This window comes from Puma concolor, chromosome B4, assembly GCF_028749965.1.
Source record: "Puma concolor isolate L17-30 chromosome B4, mPumCon1.1.hap2, whole genome shotgun sequence".
Lineage (NCBI taxonomy): Eukaryota > Metazoa > Chordata > Mammalia > Carnivora > Felidae > Puma > Puma concolor.
The window spans coordinates 136397386-136416525 of record NC_141673.1 but is presented as its reverse complement, the minus strand read 5'-3'; the positions used below and the strand labels follow the sequence as shown (position 1 = coordinate 136416525).

At 42.9% G+C, this 19140-nt stretch overlaps 2 protein-coding genes across 4 annotated transcripts in view; one reads left to right on the top strand and one right to left on the bottom strand.

Moving 5' to 3' along the window:
• Nucleotides 1-835, top strand: part of ITIH2 (inter-alpha-trypsin inhibitor heavy chain 2) — a 37960-nt gene extending 37125 nt beyond the window's left edge. The window contains exon 21 of the mRNA XM_025930418.2: nucleotides 563-835. Coding sequence (XP_025786203.2) covers nucleotides 563-710 — 148 coding nt within the window. The 3' untranslated portion in view covers nucleotides 711-835. The remainder of the gene's footprint in view (nucleotides 1-562) is intronic.
• A 1577-nt stretch (nucleotides 836-2412) lies between these two features.
• Nucleotides 2413-19140, bottom strand: part of KIN (Kin17 DNA and RNA binding protein) — a 42134-nt gene continuing 25406 nt past the window's right edge. The window contains exons 9-13 of one of the 3 annotated variants that reach the window (XM_086715001.1): nucleotides 18920-18970; nucleotides 15605-15673; nucleotides 14602-14701; nucleotides 12821-12921; nucleotides 2413-3594 (exon numbers count right to left, since the gene is read on the bottom strand). In XM_086715001.1, the coding sequence (XP_086571127.1) occupies nucleotides 3577-3594; nucleotides 12821-12921; nucleotides 14602-14701; nucleotides 15605-15673; nucleotides 18920-18970 (339 nt within the window). In that variant the 3' untranslated portion in view covers nucleotides 2413-3576. Of the gene's footprint in view, nucleotides 3595-8525; nucleotides 9579-12820; nucleotides 12922-14601; nucleotides 14702-15604; nucleotides 15674-18919; nucleotides 18971-19140 lie in introns of those variants that run through there. The other 2 variants (XM_086715000.1, XM_025930341.2) reach the window with 2 other exon arrangements.

The following is a 19140-nucleotide window of genomic DNA, read 5'->3' as shown; positions in this document are numbered from 1 at the left end:
AGTTCATCTGTTGGAAGCACCTCGAAATACATAACTGAGACTGAGTTGACGGGGGCTTCGGGGTGGACGGGGTCATGCGCTTTCATCCGTATTTTAAAGCTCACTAGTGACAATAGGCCACACAGCTTTTTAAATCGTCGGCTTCTTTGTCCTGTAAGTGGGAGCGTGGATTTCTCAGAAACAGCTGGCATCACCCTTAGATAGAACACTCACCCTCACAGTGAAGATTCATTCAGCAGGGGACGTGTGAGGTGAGCCCACAGCGGCTCAGCATTTGGTTCCCGCTTTCTTTCCACTGGGACGTTAACTTGCACTCTTTCCCGTGCTGGAAAAGTCTACATATTGGTCAGTCTCCAAAGGGTTATTTGAATTATCTAAGGATGCAGTGCTTATTCTCTGTCCTTCCAACACCAAGCTCGAGAGAATGTTCTGTACAGCTTGGGGAGTGGGGGTAGGTGGGCGTGAGCAGATACGGCACCAGGAGGGGCATGATGAACAGCAAAGAAGCTTTGCAGATACGCAAGCTGGCCAAGTCTAACCATACTCACCATTTTCCCCGCAGAGGCCTACAGAAGGACTATCGAACAGATCGAGTGTTCGGAACAGAGGTTTCCTGTTGGTTCGTGCATAACAGCGGGAAAGGTTTCATCGACGGACATTACAAGGACTACTTTGTGCCTCAGCTTTATAGCTTTCTCCAAAGGCCTTAAAGATGTGTGGCTTTGGAAATGATACGTATATATGGCCCTTTCCTGCCCCCTTTCCAGTAACCAGATATGGTGGTTTAGAAAACCTGTTAATACAGCCGAAGAAAATAAATACTTTGCAAAGAAGATTCAGGATTCTGTCGAGTTTTCAGATGTTAAGACGCGTTAATCAGGGTCATGCAAAGGAAAAGCTGCTTTGGCCACTCGCGCTGGCATCCAGACGGAGCCCTCAACTTGGCATTTGCTGTGATGATTTCATTATTCTCGAGGGTCTGGTCTTTAGCCCTGTAGGCTGAGTATATTTTGATGCTATCAGGTACGTGGGATGTTCAATTATGAGAAGGTTATTTGGCGAACGTCGAGTAAGAACAGGGGAAGTTGCTTGATCTTAATTGTTTTGTGGCGGCAAAAGCCATTACCAGTTGCTGGGATAGGCTTGCCAAGGTCCCTGCGATGGCCCAGTGTGGTTGGCCAACATTTCCTCCACAGTGTTGGCCTCAGAAATCCTTTTTAGTCCGTGCAGACTGTGTAAGTCAGGGTGCTCTAGAGAAACAGAACTATGCATATATATATGGGGGGGGGGTGATTTATACAATAATTTGTTCACATCATTATAAAGAATGGTAGTTTCAAACCTGCAGGATGGGCTGACTGATGGGGCAGGAGATCTGGGGGAAGCCGGTTTTTGTTTGAAGGCCATTAGGCAGGAAAAATCCATGCTGCCGATGAAATCCAAAGGCAGGCAGCTAGAGAATTCCCTCTTACTGGGGGGGGGGGGGGGGGGGGGGGGGGCATCCTTTTTGTTGTACTCAGGCCTTCAACTGGTTGGATGAGGCCCACTTAGGGAAGCCCACCTGTTTTACTCAGGCTATGACTTAAATGTAAATTTCATCCAAAACCAGCTTCGTAGAAACACCCCAGATTGTGTCTGACTAACTCTTTGGGTACCCCATGGCCCGGCCATGTTGACACCTATAATAAACCATCACAAGGCCTTAGTTCACTAACCTGTTTCTATTCTCAAAGCTATCCTCCAGATAAGATATGATACAAATGGGTAGGTGTCTGCTTATTAAATTACGATCTCTCGTAACAGTCCTGCTTCCCTGATGGCATTCTAAGGTCACCTCGGAGATTTTGTTGTTCCCAATTCTTTGCATATTTAAAATCGCTCAGGATGTTACCTCACACGGCTAACTTCACTTAGTGTTAATGTTACTATGAATTCTGAGACAATCATAGGTCCAAATTCTCTGGAAGTCACCCCTATGTGGCAACACGTTTCACACAGATTCAATGATCTTGAAACAGAGGCTTCCTGAGTTTTCCTTATATACCTTTTGTTTGTATTTAAGCAATTCCTGAGAGTAATTTTAAATCTTATATGATTAGACTGCATTTTGAAATAAATTAACTAGCAAGCTATGTCCTCACAAAAGGCTGATGACATTTATAAGGCAGAATCAATACACAACAAATCGGACTTCATTATGTCTGCATTAATATAGTGGCTTTGGGTGATTTGGTGCAAATCTGGTTTGTTGTAAGTCTGTACTTTCCTTTGTTTATAACTTCCCTTTAAAAATCAATTTCTAGAATTAGGATATATTTTCAAAGGTCAAAGTGGTAAAATTGCACTTAAAAAGTGTTTCAAGGTCCATTAAAAAAATTTTTTTTAATGTTTCATTTTTGAGAGAGAGAGACAGAGACAGAGACAGAGAACAAGCAGAGGATAGGCAGAGAGAGAGAGGGAGACACAGAATCTGCAGCAGGCTTCAGGTTCCCAGCTGTCAGCACAGAGCCCGGCGCGGGGCTCGAACCCACGAACCGCAAGATCATGACCTGAGCTAAAGTCGGACGCTTAACCGCCAGAGCCACCCAGGCACCCCTACAGGTCCATTTTTATGAAGCTTTCTCTGCATAATTTGGTAAAAGTTATTTTTACTTTAGAAAGTACACAAAACTGCCTCTTTTTACACACTCAACCCGTATTTACAAAATCAAGTTTTTGTCTTTTGGTCTAATTGTAAAATAGTAAGGAAATGTGATATTTCTAGAATCCATAGGTAACCTCAGTGCTGAAGAGGTAAATGGCACTGCCTTTTAGTTTTATCTGTGGTACCTATGGTACATTAAAAGTCTACTTCCGTTTTCTACTTCAAAAATACTGATCTTAAAATGCTAATATGTAACACAAACTTCAAAAGTAGGTTCTTACACTTAACTCTGCTACTTGGCAAGAATTTAGACTTTAAAACTACTATCTTTAGATATATGTTTAGTTTGATTCCTAGTATTTTACATGTGCTCTGTAGTTCTAAAAATAACAATGAAGATCTTAGGCTGTATATTTATATGCAGGATGTTGAACAACACAGTTCTGTAAAACTAGATTTAAAGTCAAATCCATGTTATTCAATTATCAAAACTTTTATTAATAGCTGGCATTTTGAATAAGGCAACTAAAATTGTGTTAATGCTGTCCACGCGCCCCCATTGAGACCAGAAATATGCCTTCTCTATATAATTAATTTTGAGTTACAAATGGATGCTCCATTTCGAATTTCAAATGAAGGAACCAAATTACTAGGGATCAGTGGAAAGGAAGAGATTCTTCCACTGTTTACCTCTTGATTAGTTTCTGAAAGTATTGTGCTCTCAGCAATAAAGGAAAACAACCTGACAATTACCTGTATTACGCTTGCTTATTCTTTGGAGCATTCTGCAACCCACTAGGGATTGATCAGAACGTAATGCTGTAGAGAGGAGTAGGTCGTCACCGTAAATCTCAGCTGGGGTGTCGCAGGGCCCCTATCTTCCAATCATCTTCAGGACTCCTGTAGCCTATCTTCAAAGCTTTTCATGAATATCAATCCGAATGGTTTCCCTTAAACCAGGCAAATATATATCTTACTGTCAGGTAAATGGGAGCCCATGCTTGAAGAAAAAAGAAAAGAGTTACCTATTCCAAAGAAAGAATAATAATTAAAAAAAGGAAATTAAAGATTGTCTTGATGTGTAGTAAAAATGAAGCACGAATCAGGAGTTATTTTAGCACCTACTGGTGTGAGACCTTATGCAAACCATTCAACATGCTTTAAAGGATCGCTTAATACCATAAAAGGTGGCATTTTTCCCTTCAGCCTTATCCCAATTGAAAGAGAGAAAAGTCGCTCCAAAGACCCAGTGAGATCAGAGTAAAAGTTATCTGGCTGCCCGAATACATAAAAATGCTTAAATAATGCTTATGCGTGCTGAATACATAAAAATGCCGTAAGAATTTAGTGTTACTGTTCTTTTTTTTTTTTAATTTTTTTTCAACGTTTATTTATTTTTGGGACAGAGAGAGACAGAGCATGAACGGGGGAGGGGCAGAGAGAGAGGGAGACACAGAATCGGAAACAGGCTCCAGGCTCTGAGCCATCAGCCCAGAGCCCGACGCGGGGCTCGAACTCACGGACCGCGAGATCGTGACCTGGCTGAAGTCGGACGCTTAACCGACTGCGCCACCCAGGCGCCCCTAGTGTTACTGTTCTTAACACTTCTTCACACCGGCCAAGTCTACGCTGGTGACTTCCTCTGGAATATCTATGTAAAAGAAAGAAAAATCAAGGATGCTTCCTTTTAATTGTACTAGTGGCTTAATATTTCTGAGAGCATTTCAGTCAAGCCAATAACCAACTTATCAATCAAGGCTGATTCATGTTCCAATCCTGTGGTTCTCCTTTGGCAAAGTAGGCACCGAGGTGTATCCTGATTATCAATTCATGGTCTCTTACCGAGGCCCAGCAAAGTTAAGGTGGATTGTTAAGTAGCTGTCCCAGATGGTCAAGTGTCTCTTTATTGGCCACTCATTTCGTTTGAGTATCAGTTCTCTGACCATTGTCAATTCCTACACAACACACATCTTGGGTCTACACTTGCTTCTCACACTTAAATCTACAGCACATACTGCGACGGCTCACCTACCGGAGAACTCAGTAAATGTTTGTTCAATGAATTTACTCAAGTATGACAGGAAAAACGGACAGGCAGAAGTAGGCAAGGAAAGGCAGAAAGGAAGGCAGTAGGAGTCAGTGGCATTCCCAAGGAAAACTCAGGGAATTTGACTTCCCAAGACACGATTACCAATAATTTGATAGGACCTCAAGCAAAATGATGAAAAACAGCTATCTAAAAAGTGAGAAGACAGGGGCGCCTGGGTGGCTCAGTCGGTTAAGAATCTGACTTCGGCACGGGTCACGATCATGCGATCCGTGAGTTCAAGTCCCACGTCGGGCTCTGTGCTGACAGCTCGGAGCCTGGAACCTGCTTCGGATTCTGGGTCTCCTTCTCTCTGCCCCCCCCCCCCCCACTCTCTCAAAAGTAAATAAGCATTAAAACAAAATTTTAAGTGAAAATAAAAAATAAAAATAAAAGATGAGAAGACAAGCCATGCTCCGGGAGACAATATTGGCAAAAGACGTACCTGATGAAGGACTATTATCCAAAATACACAAGGAACTCTTGAAACCCAACAATAAGAGAATGAACAACCCCATTAAAAAATGAACGAAAGACTTGAACGGACACCTCACCACAGATACACAGATGGCAAATAGACACACGAAGAGATGCTTGACGTCAGGTCGCCAGGGAAATGCCGATTAAAATAACGAGATGCCACTACACAGTTATCAGAAGGGCCAAGATTCAAAACACTGACACCACAAAATGCCAGTGAGGACGCGAGCGACAGGAACACTCAGTCCTTGGTGGCGAGTATGCAAAATGGCGCAGCCACTTGGAAGATCGTTTGGCAGTCTCTTACAAAACCAAACACACCCTCCCCTTACAATCCAGCAACTGCACTCCTTGGCATCTACTCTGAGCTGAAAACATGTCCACATAAAAAATAGGCACGGATGTTGTTAACGGCTTGATTCGTAATTGACCAAATCCAGAAGCAACCAAGATGTCCTTCAGTAGGGGAGTGGATGGATTGTGGCACATCCAGACAGAGACGTATTGCTTGGCGCTGAAAAGAAATGAGCTATCGAGCCATGAGAAGGCATGGAGAGGCCTTAAGAGCATGTGACTAAGTGAAGGAAGCCAATCTGGAAAGCTTACATACTATACGATTCCAACTGTATGACATTATGGAGAAGGCAAAGATACGGAGCCAGAAAAAGAAAAAAAAAAAAAGTCAGCGGTTGCCAAGGGGTTGAGCTGTGGGGGGAGAGGGACGAACAGGGAGAACACAGGATTTTTAGCCTGGTGAAGCTGTTCTGTATGATACTGTACCGGTGAATACATTTCATTTCGTTACCAACTTGCCCAAACCCATAGAATGGGACCCCGCCAAGAGTGACCCTACCCTAAACTATGGACTTTGGATGATGACGATGTGTTCATCATTATCATAGGTTCATTGTAACAAGCGTACCACTTTGCTCGGGGATGTGGGTGGTGAGGGAGGCGGTGTGTGTGGGGACAGGGGATCTATGGGCAATCTCTGTACCCTCTGCTCCATTTCGCTGTGAGCTTAAAACTGTTGTTAAAAAAAAAAAGTCTAAACAAAAGTAGCTTGTGATGCTTTAAGAAAGGAAAAAAAAAAAACCATAGAAAACCTGACGTTAGGTATCTGAAGTCACCGTGGAGAACATAAAACACTACTGGCCTCTAAGAACTTCCGGGGTGTGGCGGCGGGGGGGGGGGGGGGGGGGTAGATAAAGGCCCTGTCGTCTAGAGTCGTATTTTTGTGCTTTGGATTTTTAAATGCTAAATTTAACATCCGTTACACTACTTTGTTTCATTCTGGGATAACTTCAGGAAGATGTTGGGGAAAAGAATCAGAATGTGGGCAGTAGGGATGGAACATTTTTTCCTACGGAGGTTGACTCCGAATTTACAGGTTGGCGGTGGGGGTGGGGGGGGGGAAATCTAATCACCGTTGACTTACCTGTTCTGACCAGGGAGACCCATTCTCCCTAACGAAATTCTTCAGGCCAGATTAACACCAGGCGGGGCCACAGATGCGTGGCTCCCCGTCTGACACCTCCTGTGTATTTGTAGTTCTCACAACAACCCTGCAGGGACACATTTTTTTTTTTTTTTTGATAATTTGTACATTAAAAACATTCTAAGATTACACAGCTGGTGAACAGAACAGCCAACATTCAATTTGAAGCCTGCTCAACTCCAACACCCGGTTCCTTTCCACGTTCCTGTGCTGTCCAGTTAGTTCAGAAATACTTGAACTTATCCCGGAAGACCAGAGCTGGCAGAGCTACTGACATCTCCCCGTTACTGCATCTCGTGCTGCCGTCATCTTCCGGTTCTGTTCGCGGGCGGGTCCTCCCGCCTTCTGACGACAGAATTGATCAGCAATCCCTGATGCTAAGTCCGAGAGAGACGGCCTAGGGGCTGGCGAACCACCCAGGTCTGGCCCATCTCAATATTCCAACCCTTGCCCGTGGAGTGATTTGTCCCGGCCTCAGTTCCAGTCTTCTGTCTGAACCGGGGGAGAAGGGGGAGACAGGAGGCCGGGGACGCTGGCGGTCATCTTGCTGTCGAGAGGGGCTGAGAGCACGGCCGACACAGGCCAAGCCGGGGCCGCGGGAGCCAGGCCCGACCAGGCTGTTCGCACCCTGGACCCCACTGCAAGCCTGCATCTGCTCCTTCTGTCGCGTGAGCCATCAATTTATTTATTTAAAAAAATATACATATATATATACATATATACATACACATATACATACATATACATATATATATACGTATATATGTATATTTTTACATAACCCAAGTATTCGCTGAGTTTCCTGTCTTCTGCATCCCTAAATAATACATTGATCTATTATTTAAAAATGTACAGTTCAACACTGTCGATGGGATTGTAAAATGGTACAGTCACTTTGGAACAGGCTGGAAGTTCCTCAGAATGTTAAACATGGTAGGGGTGCCTCGGCGGTGGGGGGGGGGGGGGCTCAGTCGAGCGTCCGACTTAGGCTCAGGTCATGACTTCACAGCTTGTGAGTTCGAGCCCAGGATCGGGCTCTGTGCTGACAGCTTAGAGCGTAGAGCCTGCTTCGGATTCTGTGTCTCCCTCTCTCTCTGCCCCTCCCCTGCTCACACCCTGTCTCTCTCTCTTAAATATAAAGAAACATCATCCCATGACTTACAGTCAGGCTCTGCAGCTCCGTTCCTAGGCACTGAAAATGTATGAACACGTGTCCACAGAACATCGTGCGCACGAATGTCCACAGCAGCATTACTCCTAAGAGCCCCAAAGCAGACACGACCAGAATGTCCGTCAACTGACAAAGGGATTTTGACGCTGTGGTGTACCCATACGGTGGACTATTGCTCGGCAATAAAAAGGAGGGAAGCACTGGTACACGCTACAACATGGGTGCACGTTGCAAACACAATGCTCCACGGAAGAAGCGACTCGTAAAAAGACCACCTGTTGTTACGATTCCACTGATATGAAACGTCCAGGATGGGCAAGTCCCCGAGACCGAAAGTAGACTAGTGGTTGCCAGGGGCTGGGGAAAGTGGGAGGACAGGGAGAGACCACAGGCACAGGGTTTCCTTCTGCGGCGATGACAATGCTCTAAGAGTAAATAGTGATGATGGGTGCACATCTCTGTACGTATACTAAGAGCCACCGAACTGTACGTGATACCGTGCGTGAACTCTATCTCAATAAAGCCGGGACTCTATAGTCTGACTTTTTAAAGTGTAATTAGATTTATAGTTCAACGTTACCACTGCAACTATAGAGTATATGAAGGATTTCCTCTACACGATTCTAAGTTGTCTTATATAAAACACTTTACGATAACATTCTTTTAATGAAGATAAAAAATCTTTAAGGCAATATTACAAAGGAAACCAAACCAGTAAAAACAAAATTACATTGTTTTGATACTTCATGAGACATAATTCGATTTTTCTATAAGCTTAGCTGAACAACTATACAGTAATATTTAAATAAATCCATTTGCTTTATACAAAAGAAACACCCTAACACAGTAGAGTCTTATAATGCCTTGGTGAACACCAATTTGATGCTTTAGGATTTTAATGTGTTAACAAATTTTCAAACTCAGGCAAGTTTAGAAATGTCTTCATATTGAATTCCTTCGACTCTGCGTCCTTTTAAAGGGCCCTACAAATTAAAATGATTGAAGAAAAGATTAAAAACACACATATACTTACAAGACAAGAAAGTGACACCACACTTAAAGATCCAAATTTGTCTCTCCCATAACCCTACAACACCATGACGGCAGCTAACATTTCCGTACGACTGTGACTTTTAAAATATTCTACGGCCTTCTCATTAGGAAGCGCCACGGTTTCTTCGATGACGTGTGAAATGTGCTATCCCTACACGGTGTGGCAGGCACCTGCTGGCTGTTCCGTATCTCCTCTGCTCCCTGGACACTTTCCCTGGCTCCCTATGGGGTGAGGTACGGACATGAGATGGAGCTCCGGCCGCAGAGGTGAACAGAAGTGACGCGGGCCACCTCCAGGCCAGACCACGCCACGCTGCCCGCACATGCAGCCCAGCACGCTCGGCCTTGGCCTGTCTGAAGCACAAGAGCACGCTAAGTATAAAAGTCACTCGGTGAAGGTGACGGAGACACGAGCTGGAAAAACCCCGGGCTCCTCACAAGTCGCCCCTTGGAAAAGAGCTGTTCCTGGGGTGCCTGGGCGGCTCAGTCGGTTGAGCGTCTGACTTTGGCTCGGGTCACGATCTCGCGGTCCGTGAGTTCGAGCCCCGCGTCGGGCTCTGGGCTGACGGCTCGGAGCCTGGAACCTGCTTCGGATTCTGTGTCTCCCCCTCTCTCTGACCCTCCCCGGTTCATGCTCTGCCTCTCTCTGTCTCAAAAATAAATAAACATTAAAAAAAAAATTTTTTTTTAAATGATGATGATGATAATGACTCTAACCTTGAAGTGAGATTTTCACGTTGTTTGTGAAGAATCACACCTTCCCTTAACAATGCTTTTAAAAATGCTATTCTTTTTAACATATAATAATGACTGTATTCAATGGAAACAAGTTCCCAGATAAAGCATGACTCAGGTTGCCTCTTTCATTATCAAGTGTGAAGGCCCACGGTCGGTTGGCTTTTATGAGAAGAACACAAAATCGGGCAGTAAGAAGGGAGCTGCTCATTTGGTCAGCTAGGCAAACAGCTGGGCTAAAAGGCTGAGACTTTCTGAATAACTCGTCAGCTATTTAAAAATCTGCCTAATAAACGAGTAAATTTCAAAGACTTTGATACTGATGCTATAATTGAAGATGTCGGAAGGGATAAACACAGCAGGAGAAATCACTCGGAAGTTTGTGTGTTGCACGGCAACGACTTGAAGCAATTGTGGGGACGTACACAAGTGCACACACGCACACACACATTTCTTTTAAATGGGGCGGGGCAGGCTGCCAAAGGGAAAACAATACGCAGGTTTCTTGGAAAAGTACCTGCCGCTTCCCAGGCAGCCAGCCTCTTGTGGGCACGCCTCCTAGTCCTACCCCAGCCCAGCTCTTTAAGCCACGCAAGCTCAGAAGGGAGGCCCAAGTGGGGTCACGGCGAGGGAGGAAAGAAACGAGTCCGTGAAAACCACAGACTAGCCCGAAGGTATCTGCATGGAACCCAGAAAGCCCTCCCTGCTAATTAGTTGTTTTGCGTCTCCCTGAGATGAAAACCCGAGTTGAGGCGGGATCTAAACTGGATGCTACTATGAATTTAAAAAGTGCAGGAGAATCGTTTCCAAGGAAATGCTAGATGTTCCATGACCTTATGCTGCCTGAGTCAGAGAGAAAAACGGAGTTAAAAAAAAAAACAAAACAAAACTCAATCTATTAATTTAGTCAGATCGAGAATTTTCTCAGTAACAGAGAGATTCCTCTTCCTTTTCTTCCCTTCTAGTTTGTGTCAGTCACAGTTGCTGAAATCGTGTAGACAGAGACCGGGAAAAAATGCTCCATTTACTTAAATGTGGTTTCTCTCAAATAAGGACCCACCTGATTTTCTGGAACGCAGTCCAGAGACGGGTCTAGATGCCTCCGACCCCCTTCAGGCAACACATGAAAGTGGGCAGTTACACCCCCAAGTCCTGGAGAGCGCTCAGGACGGTCACCAGACTCTCCGAGGGGTCTCTTATCCCACCTCCCACAGGCTGATGCTTCCTACACTGGGTGTGAAAACGGATTTCACTTGGAGAGTCCCCGCCCCATCATTCAGAGTTCCAAAACGCATTAGGCAGTGACGGAAAAGCCTGTTTCAGGCCCTTCCTTCCCTCAAGAGACATCTCAGGCCTCACTGGGGCGCCCACAGACTGTCAGTGAGCCATCCAGTCTACTTCAGTCAACAACTTGACCTGTACATCAGATTTCCAGAAATTACTTTACTGATCTCTGCTACCTTTTAATCCTTTATGAAAGAAAGGAAGGACTATTTAAAATAGTGATCTCTGGGGGTGCCTGGGTGGCTTAGTCGGTTAAGCGTCCGACTTCGGATCGGTCTGACTTGTGAGTTCGAGCCCCATGTCGGGCTCTGTACTGACAGCTCAGAGCCTGGAGCCTCTTCAGATTCTGTGTCTTTCTCTCTCTCTCTGCCCCTCTCCCGCTCACACTCTGTCTCTCTCTGTCTCTCAAAAATGAATAAACATTAAAAAAAAAATGTATGGGAATGCAAGCTGGTGCAGCCACTCTGGAAAACAGTATGGAGGTTCCTCAAAAAACTAAAAATAGAACTACCCTTCCGACCCAGCAATTGCACTACTAGGCATTTATCCAAGGGATACAGGTATGCTGTTTCGAGGGGACACAGGCACCCCCATGTTTATAGCAGCACTATCAACAATAGCCAAAGTATGGAAAGAGCCCCAATGTCCATCGATGGATGAATGGAAAAGAAGATGCGGCATATATATACAATGGAGTATTACTCGGCAATCAAAATGAATGAAACCTTGCTATTTGCAACTACATGGATGGAACTGGAGGGTATTATGCTAAGTGAAATTAGTCAGAGAAAGACAAAAACCATATGACTTCACTCCTATGAGGACTTTAAGAGACAAAACAAATGAACATAAGGGAAGGGAAACAAAAATAATATAAAAACAGGGAGGGGGACAAAACAGAAGAGACTCATAAATATGGAGAACAAACTGAGGGTTATGGAAGGGGTTGTGGGAGGGGGGATGGGCTAAATGGGTAAGGGGCATTAGGGAATCTACTCCTGAAATCATTGTTGCACTCTATGCTAACTAATTTGGATGTAAATTTAAAAAAATAAAAAATTAAATTTAAAAAAAACCTTAAAATAGTGATCTCTGGGCTTTTCCCGTCATTAATTCTGACTCTATATTCCCCGCTAATTGTATGTCAAATTGAGTTTTATACTGGATGTGAAAGAAAAAAGTCAGAATGTGAAACTGTACATATTGTATACAATTTTGTAAAATACAAAGACTGAAAAGGAACAGGTCAAAATATTAAAGGGAGTAATCTGGCTGGAGGATTATTGGTAATTTTTAAAGTTATTTATATTAAATTGTCATTTTCAGGTCTTAAAACAATAAGCATTGCTATACTGGATGTGTCCCACCCAGAATTCAGAGCTGCAACCTAACGCCCAGTGTGACAGTATCTGGCGGGCGGCCTTTGGGGAGTGATTAGATCATGGGGGTGCGCGCTCATGAACGGATTAGTGCCCTTGTAAAGAAGACCCCAGAGAGCTTTGTCCCTTCCACCATATGAGAGCACATGAACTAGGAAGTGGGCGCTCACCAGACACTAAGTCGGCCAGTGCCTTATTCTTAGACTTCCAGCCTTCGGAACCGTGGAAATTATTTACTTATCAGCCACCCAGTATATGGTATATTCTGTTACACCAGCTCAAGTGGACTAAGCCACATCTGCATTTCTTTTAAAATCAGAAAATACAATCCTTCAGCAATGGCAGAGTTACAAAGACTAAGCTTACAGATTTCCAAACAGGAGAGAAGACAGACGACAAACCCCAGCTCTAAAACAAAGACCAACCCAATGAAAAAACTATGGCACATTTTTAAAGCCCTTTAGGAATTTCTCTGCGGAAACGTACTTACAGTTTCAATGACTATGGTAGCTGAAAAAGTCTTCTCATTGATGGATTCTAAGGTACCTTCATTTCCTCTGTAGCCTCCGTTTAAAACGAGAATTCTTTTCCCTACGATAGAATAGAACACTGAACGCAAAGAAATGTTTGCTTCTTTCTTCTACTTTGTTACAGCAAAATGCAATTACAGTGAATGAACAGAACAAAAAACAAAACCCCTCTGAGTTCTTAATCATTTCAGAACTCTGCAATACTCTAAAGTACAGTCTGGAGATACTCTGATCGCTATAGCATTCTAAGACTCCTCACGTTTTTTTCCACTTGTCAGAGGAAACTTAATCTGCAAGGAGTGGAATGGAAAATGTTCAGAGCCCAGAAATCATTAGAAAGAAATTCAGACTGGGGTGCCTGAGTGGCTCAGTCGGTTAAGTGTCCAACCTCAGCTCAGGTCATGATCTCATGGCTTGTGAGTTCGAGCCCCGCGTCGGGCTCTGGGCTGACAGCTCAGAGCCTGGAGCCTGCTTCAGATTCTGTGTCTCCCTCTGTCTGCCCCTCCCTTGCTTGCACTCTGTCTCTTGCGCTGTCTCAAAAATAAATAATCACTAAAAAAAAAAAAAAAAAAAAGAAAAAAGAGAAAAGAAAAGAAATTTAGATTGCTTTGGCTCTTACTATGAGGGAGCCATTCTATTTCTAAGTATCTTCTCAATAGGGGAGAAACCATATGTCCATATAAGGACTTGCGTATGAATATTCTTGGAAATTTTATTTGCAACAACCCCAAACTGTAAACAAGACAAATGTCCATCAACAGGTGACTGAATGAACAAGAAGTAACATATCCACACCGGGAAACACTACTTGGCAACAGAGAGAAGTGAGCTACAGACACATACATGTGACAACAGGCACGAATCCAAAATAATTACACGTACTGAAAGATCCAGACCAAAAAACAAGACACATGGTATGATTTTATTCATACAAAATTCTAGATAGAAACAAATTAATCTATAGTGACAGACAGCAGAAAGGTGGTTGTCTTGGGGACATGGGAGGCAGCAGTGGAGGGGTGGCAGGGAAGGATAAAGGGGAGTGAGGAAATTGGGGGGGAGTGATGGATACATTCATTATCCTGATTGTAGGGATGGTTTCAGAGAGTATTCGTGTCTTAAAACTGATCAAATTGTATATTTTACACAAGTGCAATTTATCGTATGTCAATTACATCTCATTAAAGCTAAAAAATTTCTTTTTTTTCAGCCATAAAATGAGTTTTATTTTCCAGGGAAAGAATAAAGGACCTGATAAGCAGTTTTGGAGACTAACACGATCACTGTGCTGTCACTATGAAGGGTCGGGTCTCAGGCAGGCAACCCAACCAAAGCAGCATTCGAACGAGATATCAGAACTACTCAAATGATAAAGACCATTAAGCAAAAGAAAAAGCCAAACAGCAGAGACTTTTACTTCACTACCTCAGGCAGCTAAAGGGATATATTAACAATAACCCGCGTCTGAGTGACTTTTTTTCCCTATGAGTTTGTATTTTGCTTTCGGAGAAAAAGGATCTTAGGAAGGGAAAACTTATTCATGCCACAAAGCACTTTCGCAGAGGACTGGTAAACCCACCGCGTCACCTGAAATCAAGAGCATCAGTTACACTGGCAGCTGTATATTTCTAAAAAGGAAACCTATCTACAACTACCCGGTAATGTCAAAAAACTATGATTTTAAGGATGGAATCACTCATTTCAATAGCATACAGGTTAAATGGTCTGCAAAAAGATTTACCTGGTGCTGGAATTACTGTTTCTAAATGAGTCTGGTCAAGTTTCAGCTTGTCTCCGGAGTCGATCATCTTGACGACAGCTGTGTATTTGTCAATTACTTCCTGTCATGTGAAATCAACACTTTTATAGTAGCAGAAATACGTGAACACAAATTTCAAAGGACAGAAATAGGTAAGATGAAAACAAACGGCATTCCAGTCAAATGGGAAGAGTAACTCCTCCTATCAATGACACTATTTTAGATTCCATATACGACTTCTCCTATGCTTCTTAAAATTTGTTTAAATTTCATTACGTTTTCCATTTTAGTTCCAGTCTATTTAAGACACAGTTTTTACATATTGGTTTCAGGTATACAGGATAGTGGTTCTATGCTTCCTAATAAAGAATTCAATTCAAGGCCGAGTGAGGCTTTTCATCTGCAAAGAATAAAAGACTGGTCGGTGTTCTTAGAACAAGACTTTGATACACACAGTGAGAGGGACAATGCTCAGCTTCGAGTACAATAGAAGGGCACTTACGCACGCACAGTGCTGGGTGCTAGAATAAAACTCTTAGGGGACGGCAAAGAGGGAAAAGGACTGGAGCGCTGATTTTCAAATTTTCAAATCTTAGAGCGGCTGAAAGTCTCCCAGGCAAAACACAACAAGGAAGCCCTCCTTGGAACTCCAGGCACATAATCATATTTATTGCCCATTGTTAACAAAGAGGATGCGTCTCACTGATTAGCAAGGCCTGCACAGTGAGTGAGGGAGTTTATGTGGCACCCCCGGGACTTCATACATACTGTTTACTCCAGGAGGAAAGCACACGGTATGTATAAATATAAATTACGGTTGCAAAGGAATCATTTTTCCGCCAATTATGAAGTCAGCTCTCCTTCTACAGAACCATCAAGAACCTCAGACACAATGCTTCTGCCCTGAGGACTTGACCTTTCAGGAATACCAAAAAGGCTTTATTCGGTCAATTCACAGAGTCCACTCACAGCCTCACAGCCTTACCTTAACAACACCCTTTCTCTTATGATATTTCTCTCCGAGTTTTTTGGTTATAATTTTCACAATGATTTCCTAGAAAATAACAACAAAAAAATAAAGATGAAAGACAGAAGTTATCTTCTCTGTTTCAGTCCTTCATTTAAACCATGCTCGCGGGGCGCCTGGGTGGCGCAGTCGGTTAAGCGTCCAACTTCAGCCAGGTCACGATCTCGCGGTCCGTGAGTTCGAGCCCCGTGTCGGGCTCTGTGCTGACAGCTCAGAGCCTGGAGCCTGTTTCTAATTCTGTGTCTACCTCTCTCTCTGCCCCTCCCCCGTTCATGCTCTGTCTCTCTCTGTCCCAAAAATAAATAAACGTTGGAAAAAAAAAAAATTTAAACCATGCTCGCCAAAAATCATAGCAAAGTGTAACTGCTCTGCTAAGGAAAAAATCCGGGTGTTCTAAGCCTTTCCAATCATGGCAAAACGTTCCCTTAGTGATCTTTTATTTCTTCTTTCTCCCTTTATTCGATATGGTTACTGAGAAGGAGAAAATACCTGTCTCGAGGCTGATTTCCACACTGAAGGTCCCCTGAAATCTAGGACTTTTCATCTGTCAGTCTCAACCCTGTTAATCCAGGTCTTTCAGAGAGAGCTGCTTTCTTTCCATTCAAGGAAGTGAAAGGTGCCAAAGATATTACACAGTTGGTGTTCAGTGCTGATAAAAACTCAGATGGCAAGTCTCACTGGGAATTGCAGGGAAATGTCTTTGAGCTTACGCATGACATTTTTCCAGAATGTTCTCTTCTCGTGATGTTACTCTGAATTTTTGATACACACAGGATTCTTCCAGATTAGCTCCAGCTAAAAGTATCGTTCTTCTGAACATCTAATTCTCAAGTGGGAGAGAAATCTGGGCTTATTTCATATTCGTGCATTCTGGGTTTGCTTCTTTATCATCATGTTGCTGATTTAGATTAGCTGTCTAATGGCGGATTGGGAAAAATAAATTGCCTGACTTCATGCTATAGTCACTATAGCGATTCTGAATTTGCTACTTCAAGTGAATATAACAGAGGTACTAGATGGTCACGAGTACTTCACTAAGCCAGGCCAAAAATTATATTAATCAAAATTCAGTGAGGACTTTGGGGGGAGGGTGTGGAACTGTAGAAAGACATGCTTAAGAGAAAACGTGAACGGTCTAAGACTTTCTAAGTGAAGCCAAATGATGCCAAAACAGCTTCCCTGATTTAATCAGAGTATTTCTGGCCTCAATTTCTCAAAGGCCCTCATGGGTACACACTCATAATCTGAAGCTAACTTATTACATCACTGGGCTTACTGACACTTGCTCACACAATAGATCAGTTCAAAATATTTCTTTACTCAGTTTAAACACTAAAGTTCTCCAATCTAGCTCGAGGGACTGCTGGTTATTTTAACAAACATACTGCCCATTTCAACATAAGAGACACATGGAATCATCATGGCACTGTTGGCTGACCCTCCCTTTGAATGTAACACTCCGTAAGAGGAAGGAGGAAGAGAATTTGAATAATTTGTTATAAGAGAATTATCAAACAGGAAATATAATTGAATTGGAAGTATTATCAATGGGAAGAGAATTTTTGGACTAGCTAAAACGTAGAAAGCGTTGTCTTTTTTTTTTTTTCTTTTGCTTTTGGTTTCCTTTCTTTTTCCTTTAAACCAATGATTCGTAAGGAAGGGCGTACATCAGAATCACCTAGGAGACTGATGAGAATATGCATTTCACCCCACGAGATGGGATGGTGATAGTAGGAAAACATATGTAATTTGGAAAAAACACTTCTCTAAAGATTTGCGAATTACTCTCTGGGTAAGAACAATTGCTTTCAGGAAAAAAAATTGTTTTTCTTCCTTTTCTTTTTTGAGAGTGAGAGAGAGAGAGAGCACGTGAGTGAGCAGAGGAAGGAGACCCTTAAGCAGCCTCCATGCCCTGTGTGGAGCCCAACTAGGGGCTCTATCCCACGACTGTGAGATCATGACCTGAGCTGAAATCAAGAGCGGGAGGCTTAGCCAACCAAGCCACCCAGGCGCCTCTCGACTAAATTCTTGATTACATTTTCATAAACAGTAATCAAACTATTAATATTCAAATGCTAGCTACTGTGATGGAGAAAACACACAAAACTTCCCTTCGGCCCATCCCTTACTAATCGTGACCGACCCGTGCTACAGCCGGGGAGTCCGGGCGCCTGAGACATCACAGGAAGCAGCACGTTCACTCGCTCAGAGCACAGCCTGCTGAATGAGACTGCCAGAGAGAGCTGCCTAAGTGCTTATTCTGCGGCCCTGGGGAAATCCCCCAAATGCTTTCTGCCTCAGTTTTCTCACCTATAAAATGGGAATCATAACAATAACTACCTTACGGGGCTCATATAAGAATTAGTTGAAGTGATTCATACAAAGGATTCATTCACTATGTAATGTAACACAATAAGTATTTCCATGTTAGCTGAATTACTGCACGATACTTCCTGTGGCCACCGGGTGGAAATGCCTCCCAGGTAGAAGACCACAGACTAAGACATGAAATCAGTGATCTGAGTTTTCAAGCTAGAGGGAGAAGGACCACGAAGACCTGAATGAGAGCTCACGACTTCCGGACCATCAAGGTTATTATTAACCTTATGTTTCTAATCAAAATTATCTAAATGACACACTCTCACTACCTTTCGGTCTCCTGTCACTGATCAAACCAGCTTCTCAAAGAATAATGAAGGCACCCTGAACGTCTTCCGAAAATTTCACATCTAAGCTCAAAACAGAGCATCAGCAAACTATAACAATTTCTGGTAATTATTTAAATATTTCAAAAGTATTATCTTAAAACAATAGAACAATAAATACACAATAAAATACAAAGCTCTACTTGAGTTTGTAAAATTAAAACCACCTTTGTTCAACAAAGTACCTAAAGGGATAATCTAAGTTCAATAAGCTGCAAACTGAAAACAAATACTTCTGCTTTCGCAATTCTACATTTCAGCCCCATTTCTGAAAACACAACCCTTGTCTTCTAGCAAACACTGGAAACGATTCCAGGCTTCAATTCAAGATGTCCACAAACAAATCTGGCAAAACTCAAGGAGTCTCACCAGCCTATAAACGGGAAGTTACTCTCTAATACAGGTGTAACTGATAATTTAAGATCGGATGAAAAGAAAAGTCAGGAAAGTCTATCCATAGGATTTAAGTATGTTTGAGAAACTTAAGTCATTTATACCAAATGCTCTTTGAATCGTTCACTCTTTTTAAAAAGCGTTTAGAACTCGAGAACTCCAGCTGAATACGTACAGGCTGTAGCCAATAATCTGTTCGGGAACTTCTTTTCCTTTCCTCCTCGATCTGTAGAACACATAAGACATTCACAGAATTCTCTCATTAAAACCCTTAATTCATTTCAAATACCATTCTATTTAACAAAAGAACACCATAAAACATATGCCTGAAAGGGGCTCCGTGTAACTTACAAGCTCTGACAAATACAAATAAACTTTTTTTGCAATTAATTTTTG